Source organism: Pavona decussata, unplaced genomic scaffold, assembly GCF_977016875.1.
Source record: "Pavona decussata unplaced genomic scaffold, jaPavDecu1.1 SCAFFOLD_291, whole genome shotgun sequence".
Taxonomy (NCBI): Eukaryota; Metazoa; Cnidaria; class Anthozoa; order Scleractinia; family Agariciidae; genus Pavona; species Pavona decussata.
The window spans coordinates 234,311-246,749 of record NW_028145690.1 but is presented as its reverse complement, the minus strand read 5'-3'; the positions used below and the strand labels follow the sequence as shown (position 1 = coordinate 246,749).

General features: G+C 38.8%; 4 protein-coding genes across 4 annotated transcripts in view; 2 read left to right on the top strand and 2 right to left on the bottom strand.

The window, feature by feature from the left end:
• Positions 1–12,439, bottom strand: part of LOC146454971 (uncharacterized) — a 394,059-nt gene that overhangs the window by 188,894 nt on the left and 192,726 nt on the right. Inside the window, exons 12-20 of the mRNA XM_085094848.1 lie at positions 12,288–12,410; positions 11,945–12,067; positions 11,257–11,379; positions 10,469–11,035; positions 9,845–9,895; positions 9,146–9,268; positions 8,802–8,924; positions 7,904–8,026; positions 332–415 (exon numbers count right to left, since the gene is read on the bottom strand). Of these exons, the coding sequence (XP_084950974.1) occupies positions 332–415; positions 7,904–8,026; positions 8,802–8,924; positions 9,146–9,268; positions 9,845–9,895; positions 10,469–11,035; positions 11,257–11,379; positions 11,945–12,067; positions 12,288–12,410 (1,440 nt within the window). The remainder of the gene's footprint in view (positions 1–331; positions 416–7,903; positions 8,027–8,801; positions 8,925–9,145; positions 9,269–9,844; positions 9,896–10,468; positions 11,036–11,256; positions 11,380–11,944; positions 12,068–12,287; positions 12,411–12,439) is intronic.
• The window catches only part of LOC146454976 (uncharacterized), a 234,456-nt gene that overhangs the window by 111,312 nt on the left and 110,705 nt on the right, over positions 1–12,439 (top strand). The window lies entirely within an intron of this gene.
• Positions 2,094–4,667, top strand: LOC146454981 (uncharacterized). Its single transcript, XM_085094886.1, has 2 exons — positions 2,094–2,382; positions 2,768–4,667. Exons 1-2 carry the CDS (start codon positions 2,339–2,341, stop codon positions 3,534–3,536), a joined length of 813 nt encoding a protein of 270 aa, XP_084951012.1. The 5' UTR covers positions 2,094–2,338; the 3' UTR covers positions 3,537–4,667.
• LOC146454980 (uncharacterized) lies at positions 4,711–6,265 on the bottom strand. Its single transcript, XM_085094887.1, has 3 exons — positions 5,705–6,265; positions 5,456–5,457; positions 4,711–5,184 (listed from the first exon to the last, which is right to left on the bottom strand). The coding sequence occupies exons 1-3, from the start codon at positions 6,213–6,215 to the stop codon at positions 4,774–4,776; spliced, it is 924 nt and encodes a 307-aa protein (XP_084951013.1). The 5' UTR covers positions 6,216–6,265; the 3' UTR covers positions 4,711–4,773.

Below are 12,439 nucleotides of genomic sequence, written 5' to 3'. Positions count from 1 at the left end.
TAACAAAATACTAACATTGGGGAAAAGGTAATTATTTATTGCTAACATGATTTGGAAAAAGCCAAACACAATTTATTGTAGTGCATTATTATTGCATCGTTTGGTCGAAGTTATCTCTTTTTTTTTCTCCCATGAGTTTCGCCTTTTGTATTTTGCATTTTGTGGTGTATGCTCCGTCCTCTATATGGAAAATTTGCTCTTTTGCATTCACCGATAATATTGCCCGTGATGTATTTTCTCCAGTGCTAGCCTGTTTTTTTTTTTTGTTTTTTGGTTTGACGCAAAGAAACTCATAACAAATATATTTCTACTATACTGAATATAGAATTACCTCTGCATTTGAATGATCCTTTGGTGTTAATGCACGCGTCTTCGGTACTGCAGCGGTGCGTTTCCTCTTCACACTCGTTAACATCTGAAAGAGCGTTCAATAAAAAAATAGAAGGGATTAAATGTGCACTTGTGCGATCGCTTAACCTTATTACAATCAACATCTGCACTGGAGTTATGCGTTCCTGTTGTACCACATGCGGCCCAAGTGCGGAATAAGAGGAATAAATGACACGTACGCGAAGGTGACTCTTGCCTTCGAGCGGTGTTGTGTTACAAAGATTCGATTTACAAAGGTTTGTATGGGAATTTTACGGGTTTGATTTAAATACCTAAAATTTAATGCTCTGTGAATAAAACTGCCTCACCTTGTATCTGTGTTGTATTCCTTGTTGTTTCCCGGCGTTTGAGGCCGTTTTGAAGCGTTTTCAGCGAGTTAGCGCTGGTGGTGGTGATCCATTAGGAAAAAAACACGAGGCTGGCTGGTTCAGAATCGAACCATCGTACCGCGAAGGCCAAAGTATTCCCGAGGAATAGACGTAGCCGCTTCAAATCACGATCAGCCGAAGCGTGAATAACTCGCTTCACTGTCCGTTGGTCGCTGGTTCACAAATCCCATCGCAACCGTCTAAAAAAATTGCTCGTTTACCAGCTCAAATCTCCCTCTCTCGCTGCTGCATCATGTGTATAGCCAGCGGTGAAGATACCAGATTTGAAAATCACAGCTTAGCGACTGCGTCCGCTCGACAAAAACAGCACTCGGTCGGGGTGGGACGGCACTATTGCCTACAATTCAAATCAACACGCTGCTAGGGTATGCTGCGTCAGATTTTATCGCAAACCGCGAACGCTCGATGGGTTACTGGCTGTTCTAAATCTAAATAGAACCACTGAAGGATAGCTCTGAAAAGAATTTTGAATTTTAGCTCTGAAAAGAACTGTTGAACTGTTTGAGCGACGAATTTCACCAACGAACTCAACGAACTGCTTATCAGACTGGCGCCCAGGACAAAATGAACGTTGATAGTTCAAAACTGAAATTCGATTTTGCGTTTGCAGCTTTTCCCGGGTTTTCAAATAACCCATCGAGCGTTCGCGGTTTCCGGTGAAATCTGACGCAGCGTACCCTAGCAGCGTGTTGACTTGCATGTCGGCAATAGTGCCGTCCCACCCCGACCGAGCGCTGTTTTTGTCGAGCGGAGGCGGTCGCTAAGCTTTGATTTCAAATCTGGTATCTTCACCGTTGGCTCTACCCATGATGTAGCAGCAAGAGAGGCAGATTTGAGCTGGTAAACGAGCGATTTTCAGGTGGTTGCGATGAAATTTGCGAACCAGTGACCGATGGATAGTGAAGCGAGTTATTCACGCTTCGGCTGATCGTGATTTAAAAGGACACAGTCACCTGGTGCACATGCGCATTAGATACCATTTCTTAGCCGATTTGCATATCACACCATCACAAGTCTCGCGCTGAGAAGCGCATCCTTTGAAAAACGTAAACAAACCTTGTCGAGTCGAAGTATTTGCCAGTCAAAATTATTACTATAGTGATTATAGACCTAAGGTCATTTTAGAACACTCATTTTCTTGATACCATAGAGAATTTACTGATGGACTTGTCCCCGGAAAGTCAAACGTCAACGAATACCTCTGAAGTCGAAGAATCATTTAATCGTTTATTTCGGTATCCAGGCGTGTGAAAAATTAGGGAGCTTAAGCACGAGGACTTTTCAAGACGACGCCGCCGTCAATGAGCGGTTGAGAGTGGGACTAGGTCCATTGCGCATGACATACCCCTGACAAACAATGTCCTCTTGCCGGCGGCGACGCGAGTTTCAAGTTTTTGACGGCGTAGTGAAATGTGAGTGATTTATGAGATTTCATTGCTTTTGTAGGTTTTTTTTACTTTTCGTTTTGGTTCATACGATTTCAATCGATGCTCAATTATATTTTTAGTTTAGTTTGAGAACAGTTTCTGCCTTTTTGAAACAGTTTTTAGAAGATAGAAATGGCAAGTCAGCAAGATGCAGCAAGCAAACCTCCCGTCAAATCGTAAGTAGAATGAAATATTTTATCTGCGAATGAGAAAAACAGACATATTGCATTGACCGCATTTTAGCATTTTAAAAGAAGGGTAATAAATAGAAACCCATATATGTCACTATTTCATTATTTGCCTGTCTATACGAAAGACGGTGTTTTTAAAGGTTATTTTATTTTGCAATCAAGTGTAAATGTAAGCTTACGGGAAAAGTTTTCTGCAGTTTTTCTGGTGCAGTCAACATGGTTAAGTTTGCTTATTCTTATTTAACCTCCGTGAAAGCCGTTTTTAAATACATTTTAGAAAGTATAATTTCTTTGTTCATTCATAGGGCAAACAAACGTTACCAATCAAATAGATATGGCAGTTGACATTTTTCTGTTGATTTATTTTTAGAGTAATGCAGTGGAAACCGGAGCATGATGCCATATTTTTAAGAGAGGTCCTTTGCTCAGATCTCTATTCCACTCGCAAAGGTAGCTCTGAAAGGAGAAAAATTTGGTCACAGCTTTCTGAAAAGTTGAATGAAGTATCCAGCTGTAAATTTATTGTTGCACCAAAATCCCTAAGAGATCGTTTAAAGCTTTTGATGCAGAAGCACAAGCAAAAAATGAGGTCAGAGGAGAGAGCTAGTGGAATCGATCCAGAAATGACTGAAATAGATATAATTCTTGAGGAAATTTGTGAGAAAGAAGAAGTGGCAGAAGAGGAAGATGAGACCAAAAAGAAAAAAGCCAAGGCAGAAAAAGAGAGTGCAGAGAAAATGAGGTTAAAAGCCATGGAGAAATTGAGTGAAAGCCAGAAAAGAAAGAGTAGCAATGAGGAAGCTCAACCCAAAAAGAGCAGAAAGAGTGTTGGTGATGCTGTGAGCTACCTACAAGAGAGGTCAGAGCAAGAAATTGCTTTAAGGAAAGAGGAAATAGAACTGAAAAAGCAAGAGGAGGGAAGAATTACCCATTTGTCTGAACAGCAACTTAAAATACAGCAAGACATGCTGCAGATGATCCAGAAGCAACACCAGGATCAGCAAAGACAACAGCAAGAACAGCAGAGACAGCAGGAGAGGCAACTTCAAACCATGCAGTCGATTGTAACTCAACAGCAACAACAATCACAAGCAATGCTTGCCTTGTTTGAAAAATTTGCTACCAGGAAAGATCCCTGAACAAACAGGATATTGGATTGTAAGAAAGTATTCTACTGTACATGGTTCCCCTTTTGGAAAAATACTTCAATAATGCTGTATGGCGGCAATGTTGTGTATTTTTAGAAGTTGATGTTATTGAAAATTAAATCAGGGTGTTGTTTTCTCTGGCTGACTTTAAAGGGGAAGTATCATGGGGTTTTTGATATCTTTTGTTAAAAATGATGAAATAAGACCTCCAATCACCTGCCAAATAATTCTAGAATGACGAGAGGAACAAAATCAACTCAGTTCTTGAAAGAAACAACTCGTGATCTGTTCTAGCGCATTTTGGAAACAAAAATGCGAGAACTTGAAAAGCATTAGCCTAATATTTTTCAAGTTTCAACCCAAATCGGCCTACTCTGTCTCTGGCCAGAGGCACTAATCGACAGTTTTATTGCACTGGGGTGATAATTTTCAACAAACTTGGCAATTATTTCGATGTTTCTTCTGACAGTCAAACATTTTTGGGTTTTTAAATGACAGCAAATTTTCGTGATACTTCCCCTTTAAGGCATCTATTTAACCCTTTCACTCCCAGGAGTGATCAATATGTAATTTCTCCTTACATTATCAATACATTGGCAGAATAAAGAAAATCATCAACTAGGTGATATTGTTTGATGTAACACCAAATTCTGTGAACTAACTTTACAAAGAAATGTATGACAGTCAGTGAGGAGAATTAACATTCAGATCGTGGGAGTAAAAGGGTTAACTATGATCTTTATAGTGCTAAACATTTTTGTTATATCACTTACATCAAGATGTTTTTTTTTAATTGATACACACAACGAGATGTTTTTTCTCCTTTTTATTAGAAGGAAACAATGTTTGACTTTGAAGTTTCATAACCACCAGTGTTACAGTTGAGTTCCCTGTACAGCTTTGAAATTTTCAAAAAATAATAATATTAATAAATCGTTTTCATTAATGTTACACCAAGGTGACATGTATGGAAAGTAATACATACAGTGTTAGACTCCAGCCATGGGTGTCTTGATGTGCCCGCAGTACTCCACACCCGTCAAGTGGGGAGTACTGTGGGCACATGTAGACACCCATGGCTGGAGGCTAACACGGTATTTACAGCTGTTTTAGATCTGCTTGTTTTTATTCAGTCTACAAAATGAGAGGCTGGTCTTAATTGGAATAAAAGATCTTTAGTTTTTCTAAGGTTCATACAAGTATTCTCTTATCAAAAAATTCTTAAGAGTCAAACAAAATAATCTTGCAGGCTTGGAGGATCTAGCTCAAAATACTGTGAGGTTTCATTTTCATATAAACATGTAAGGGCATTTCGTAGTAAGGCAGATACTACATACATTTTACCAACGCTACTGAGCCCCACTTTCAGATTTTTCTTGAAGTCTATAAATTTAAAGTAGTTTTGGACATCTGCAAATAGCCATTCAACAGATGTTCGCACAGAGCTCATTGACTGGTTGTAAAGCTGCTTCTGAGGGGTGAGGTGAGCATCTCTAAAGGGGCCCTGCAGATGAACCCTTAGTGGGTAGGCAGGGTCTCCATATATGCACATTGGCTGCCCTGTTGTTGAAAATGCATATTGTTCAAGATCTTGTAGTAGTCCAGAATCTTTGAGCATACTGGCATCATGCCTCTTGCCCTCAAAAAAAAAAAGGGAATATCGTATTACAAGATAAAGATAATAGATTAAAGATGTTTGTTGGTAAGATGGAGTGTAAGTCAATCTATTTCAAGTGATCTATTTTCTAATAATATGCAGGCTTTCGTTATGAATACTGTTTTTGGTCAAGGAGTCAATATACCATTTGAAAGCATGACCTTTATAACACTGATGTAGGGTACAGGTAGATGAGAGAACATTCCATTTCCCTTACATGATTTTTGTTATTATTATTTTAACTATTTCACACTTCTTGTTGCATCGAAATTATTTAGATCTGCTTGTTTTTATTCAGTCTACAAAATGAGAGGCTGGTCTTAATTGTCTATTTTAGTAAAATGGAGCAGGACCTGTTTACAAGATTGCACTGTAGGCTGGCGTCGTAAGAACTGGAGGGAAGTCAATGAGGTGAATGTTCGATTATAATTTAAATTTATAGAGAAGGAAGGTAAGCCTGCAGGCTGGATTCCAACAAAAGAAACACATAATTTTCACTTACCTACTGGTCCAAATAGGTTACCAATCAGTCCATTCGGTAGGGCGAGTGACTGGAATTTTAAAGCGTGTACTCGCTTATGCCAATTATACATGATACGCTGGTGATCATCTGGTCGAGCTATAGGTCGGACAGTTCCATCCACAAATCCAAAACAGTTCTCCAATGCAGCCCCCTTTCCGTGGATAGTTTCTGCGTATACTTCTAAAGCACGAGGGCTCAGCAGTGTGTGATTCCATTGTGTTATGAGATGACTGTGAGTATTGTAAATGTAATCGAGAACATGATTTGTAGCCATACTAAAAACGGGAACTGGACGTCCAAAACGGTAAATGAGGTCTCCATATCTACAGGGATATGCAAGTCGCTTCAAGAGCATGCAAAGGCCTTCCATACCATCTACAACGCTCCTCTGAGAAAGTTGAAATGAGCGTGGAATCTTAAGAGCTTGAGCCAGTGTTGGAAGATCCCTTTTCCTTACTCTAAATTCGACTTTGCATTCGTCGTCGTTCATGTTATCCAAGTGAAAGCGATCGTACGAATCATAAGGAAAATCCGGGTTTCGTGAAGAAAACACTTCGTACAAGATTATAAAATCCTCATCAGTAATAAGATGAGCATCGTAGTACAGAAACTGGCCATAACAGAACAGATACAAAAGTGTATCAGGAACTGAGAATGGAGGCGTCCTGTCAAAACAGCATCCGTGCTTAACAAATTAAAATTTGGCGGGAGAGCGACGACGTCAGACCCAGGCCTTCGCGGATCTGACCACGGCGTCGTCCTCATAGTTACTCGTGCTTAAGCTCCCTATTATCTTACCTGTTTCTACGTTTCACAGTGTTTGCATGAGAAGCAAATTGAGTTCAAATATTAGAGAATATGTCAATTTTAAAACGTAGTGAATCGACTGAGCTGCAGTGTAGTGAAACGACTTTGTAGCGAAACTACCGGTAAGCTTTATTTCTGCTTTCAATCATATATTTTGCTTTTATAATTTCGTTTCCACAACTTCTTCGTTATCTAAATTTAGGAACCAAACTCATGTCGTTGCAAGAACGCTTGCTCGACCCGTAGAAAACAAGGTTCTACTGGAGGTTTTCCTTGTCGAGGAGATAATCGACTGTGTACCGAAGCTTGTCTTCGTCTGAGCTCCAAACCAAGCATCCATGACGCGTAGTTCGAATCGTTTACGAAGATTCCCACCGCACGAACCTTTCGCCAGGTTAAGAAAATGTAATTTTCCAAATATAAATAATGGTGATTTGTTCTCCAATGTTTTTGATTGATTTATCTCCTTATTTTAGTCAACGTAGGCGATTTTTTTCCGCCCGGCGCCTTCACGTTTCCCACCTCTTCTTTTCATGTTCCATTGGAGACGCGATCCATACTGTTTTTAACCAAATATGATAAAATAATATCATAGGATGAGCAAAAGCATACTCAGAAACAGGTTTCCAGTAAAAGATTGAAGATCCAATAAAACACTGGGAAGATTGAAGCAGATTTCTAGATGCCGACGCGTACTTTTGATTTCGGGTTGAGGTGGACGCTTTTCAAAATTGACAAAAACTAGCGTCCAGGTCAGCGCGGTCACAAAGGTGACTGTGTCCCTTTAAAGCGGCTACGTCTATTCTTCGGGAATACTTTGGCCATCGCAGTACGATGGCTCGATTCTGAGCCAGCCAGTTTCGTGTTTTTTTTTTCTAGTGGATCACCACCACCAGCGCTAACTCGCTGAAAACGCCTCAAGACGGCCTCAAACGCCAGGAAACAACAAAGAGTACAACACGGATACAAGGTGAGGCAGTTTTATTCATAGAACATTAAATTTTAGGTTTTTAAATCAACCCCATAAAGTCCCCATACAAACCTTTGTAAATCGAATCTTCGTAACACAACACCGCTCGAGGGCAAGAGTCACCATGGCGTACGTGTCATTTATTCCTTTCGGGCTTGGGCTTTCGGGCTTGGGCAGCCTGTGGTTGTACATTCATTAATCCGAAGGAAAGTTGAACGCAGAAAAATCAAACAATTAGCAGCTACCGTATTGTCGTTTAAAAACGAAAATGACCTGAAAAATAGCATTGATACAACTGCGTTCATCTCCTGAAAATCATGACAAGAGCTGAGCAGTTAATCTTTCAAGTAAATAACATAGATCTCAAAGGAATGAAAACGAAAAATTGCCGGAATCACCACCTGTACAGTTTTGTCCGTCACCCGTGAATCCAGGTCTGCACGTGCAATAGAATGCCCCCTCTGTGTTATTACACAAAGCATCGCTACTGCAGTTGTGGGCTACTGTTAGACACTCGTTTATATCTGCAATAAGTTGAAAAGATTACAACAAAGACGAATAAACAAAACATCTTCAGCAAAACGAGTTCTATCTCTAACTATAGAGAAAGACAAACATTACATTACTCCTGTGATACATTGCAACTATTAGCTGACACGTGCATATGCACGCATTCAATCTGCCTTCTGGAGCTCTTGTTCAATCCCTTTCATATAATTTTATTAATGTCTTTCTTAAATAGTTTTTAATTTAATTGAGATGCGACCGGTTAGCTCACTTGGGGGAGCACCGGATTATCTTGCCCGAGGTCGCGCGATCAAACATCGGTGAGACCAACACTGAGGGTCTTTTAATAACTGAGGAGAAAGTTCCGCCTATGTAATGACATCTGCAAATGATTAGACTCTCTAGTTATTTCGATCAGGACAATAACCGCGGTCTTGTCTCACAACACTTGTTCCTGGTAATCTGTGGGACGTGAAAGAACGAACCCACACACTGTTCAAAAAGAGTTGGGGACGAAGTACTCGGTGTTGTGGTCTATCTCTATATGTTATTTCATCTGTCTTTCACATTCATGCGTGGGTTGGGTTGGTAGGTGATATCAAAACATGGACTGATAGCGGCTGTTAGTGCCGCCTTTACATGTTGACGTCGGATTCCACCCAACGGAAGAATTGTGAGCCGCCACGAGACTAAGTGATATATGTGGTATATAAATACATTATTATATGATATAGAAGTTAAAGCCTGAACCAAAAAGCATAGTCCTTAAGTGATTCATGATTCATTGCTAACCTGTACAGTTTTGTCCGTCTCCTGTGAATCCAGCTTTGCACATGCAATTGAATCCTCCTTTGGTGTTGTTACACACAGTATCATTACTGCAGTTTTGTGTTTCTGTCACGCATTCATCTATATCTGAAATGAGGTGAAAAGGATGATAAAAATGATTTAACGAAACACATCCAATACCTGTGGGCCCATCTCCACTGACAGCATCTCCAGTGACAGACAAAAAATATAAAAATATAATGGAGAATTCGTGTGATTGCGCTTGCAGAAAATTACAATTCAGCTTAGAAGGTATTAGCTGTACCACTTGAGCGGACAGTGTGAAGAAATGTCAACCCCTTATTTACCTGTGCAGTTTTTCCCGTCCCCAGTGAACTTTGGTCTGCATGTGCAGTTGTACGATCCGTTGGTGTTGTTACAAATAGCATTTGCACTGCAGTTGTGTTTTCCTTCTTCACACTCGTCGACATCTAAAAGAAAATAATTTTAAACAAATCTCTTTCCATTTAAAGACAATTATAAAAAAAGGAACAAAAATACTTCGCCCATCCGAAGAAACTGGCGTAGGCCTTAAATAATAATAAAAAAAATTACAGCTGTAAATTGGAACTAAAAAAATCCACAACGTAATATAACAATTTCGATATCTGTAAAAGTGGTGGTTTTGTTAACTGATTACGGTTGATCAAAGTTCGACCCTAAATAGAAGACCAGCTGTTTGGAATAAATGATATCAAGGGATTAGCGATTAAAATTTTTATTTTAACCAGACGTTTCTTCTGCCATTAAATTTGAAAGAAAACGAAATTGAATGAAGAATGTTTGTCACTCCTCGACTTCATGAACAGAATAGTGTTTAGATAGCACATTAAGAGAATATCAAGCTTATATAATTTTTCTTCTCACTTTCTTATCCTTTTTTAGTGTAATATTATGTCCTGGGAATTATTACCATAGTACAGAAGTTAAAGGCGCAAACAAAGAGCATAGTTCTAATGTGAATCCAGCTTTGCACACGCAATTGAATCCTCCGTTGGTGTTGTTACACTCAGTATCATTACTGCAGTTGTGTGTTCCTGTCATGCATTTATCTATATCTGAAATAGATAGATAGATAGATAGATAGATAGATAGATAGATAGATAGATAGATAGATAGATAGATAGATAGATAGATCGATAAATAGATAGATAGATAGATAGATAGATAGATAGATAGATAGATAGATAGATAGATAGATAGATAGATAGATAGATAGATAGATAGATAGATAGATAGCAGTTTATTGTGAAAATACGCTTAGCTTTTGTGAGACCAGCAAGCTAGGCTCACCAGCTAGTTTACAGGTATTTCACACTAAAAGATTAAAATAACTAACACAAACTAAAAAACATCAAATGACATATTAGGTAAAATTAAAATTTCTAATACAAATTAATCATCATACGTAAAACAAAAATTTACAATAAAGAAATAAATGGATATAAAAAACTACAATAATTCGTATTCTGTGAAAAGCTCACTCGATCATAGTAGACCTGCCAGATCTAGTGTTCTGATACTGTTTTTGAAACCCTTGTAAGTAGTCACTGTTCTGCTTAGGTCGGGTAATGAGTTCCAGAGTTTTGGTGCCGTAGACCTCCACGATTTAAGGCCATAAGTTGTAGTACTGGCCTTTGGTCGCTTTGAAATGTCACTTCCTCTTAGATTGTATTTATTATTTCTAAGACCGATCAGTTCTTTTATGCTCTTTGGTGCATGTTCATTATTAATTGCATTAAAAACTGTGCAAACTATTCTTGCGAGGCGTTGATTCTCAAGTGATGGTAAACCTATTTTGTTGAGTAGTTCAGAGAAGGGCGTTTGTTTTTCGTTAAAGACAAAACGGAGGGCACGCTCATTAACTTTTTCTAGCTTAGCAATGGCACTTTTGTTGCTGAAATGCCATGTCTCTGAGCAGTAGTTAAAATGAGGGATGATAAATGCGAGGTAAAGACACTTTCTTGTTTCGAATGGAAGAATCTTTTTCATTCGCTTAAGTACAGCAATCTGCTGGGAGACTTTTCGGCATATTTTGTCTATGTGCTTCTCAAATTTCATTTTGTCATCTACTGTTACTCCGAGCATTTCAAGATCTTCAGTAATTGGAACAGCAATGTCTTCGCAATGGAACTGGGGCTTAACCTGGGTCTTTCCCATTACTATTGCTTGGTACTTGGAAGTGTTTCTCCTCATGCCTGAAATGAGGTGAAAAGGATGATAAAAATGATTTAACGAAATACCTTCAGTACCAGTGGGCCCACCCCCACCGACAGCATCTCCAGCGACAGACAAAAAAATATAAAAATATAATGGAGAATTCGTGTGATTGCGCTTGAAGAAAATCACAATTCAGCTTAGAAGGTATTAGCTGTATCACTTGAGCGGACAGTGTGAAGAAATGTCAACCCCTATCTACCTGTGCAGTTTTTCCCGTCCCCAGTGAACTTTGGTCTGCATGTGCAGTTGTACGATCCGTTGGTGTTGTTACAAATAGCATTTGCACTGCAGTTGTGTTTTCCTTCTTCACACTCGTCGACATCTGAAAGAAAATAATTGTAAACAAATCTCTTTCCATTTAAAGACAATTGTAAAAAAAGGAACAAAAATACTTCACTCATCCGAAGAAACTGGCGTAGGCCTTAAATAATAATAATAATAAAAAACATTACAGCTGTAAATTGGAACTAAAAAAATCCACAACGTAATATAACAATTTCGATATCTGTCAAAGTGGTGGTTTTGTTTACTGATTACGGTTGATCAAAGTTCGACCCTAAATAGAAGACCAGCTGTTTGGAATAAATGATATCAAGGGATTAGCGATTTAAATTTTTATTTTAACCAGACGTTTCTTCTGCCATTAAATTCGAAAGAAAACGAAATTGAATGAAGAATGTTTGTCACTCCTCGACTTCATGAACAAAATAGTGTTTAGATAGCGCATTAAGAGAATATCACAGCTTATATAATTTTTCTTCTCACTTTCCTATCCTTTTTTAGTGTAATATTATGTCCTGGGAATTATTACCATAGTACAGAAGTAAAAAGCGCAAACAAAGAGCATAGTTCTAATGAGAATAACAAACAAATCATGGAATCTTAACCTGTACAGTTTTTTCCGTCTCCTGTGAATCCAGCTTTGCACATGCAATTGAATCCTCCTTCGGTATTGTTACACTCAGTATCATTACTACAGTTATGTGTTTCTATCACGCATTCATCTATATCTGAAATGAGGTAAAAAGCATGATTTAAATGATTTAACGAAATACCTCCAGTACCTGTAGGCCCATCCCCACCGACAGTATCTTCAGCGACAGACAAAAAATATAAAAATATAATGGAGATTTCGCGTGATTGCGCTTGCAGAAAATTACAATTCAGGTTTCAAGGTATTAGCTGTTCCACTTGAGCGGGCAGTGTGAAGAAATGTCAACCCCCATCTACCTGTGCAGTTTTTCCCGTCCCCAGTGTACTCTGGTCTGCATGTGCAGTTGTACGATCCGTTGGTGTTGTTACAAATAGCATTTGCACTGCAGTTGTGTTTTCCTTCTTCACACTCGTCGACATCTGAAAAAAAACAATTTTAAACAAATCTC

Coding starts and splice junctions, on each gene's coding strand:
- LOC146454981 (XM_085094886.1), top strand. CDS start 2,339: ATGGCAAGTCAGCAAGATGCAGCAAGCAAACCTCCCGTCAAATC. Junction 2,383..2,767: donor AGCAAACCTCCCGTCAAATC/GTAAGTAGAATG, acceptor ATTTATTTTTAG/AGTAATGCAGTGGAAACCGG.
- LOC146454980 (XM_085094887.1), bottom strand. CDS start 6,215: ATGAACGACGACGAATGCAAAGTCGAATTTAGAGTAAGGAAAAGGGAT.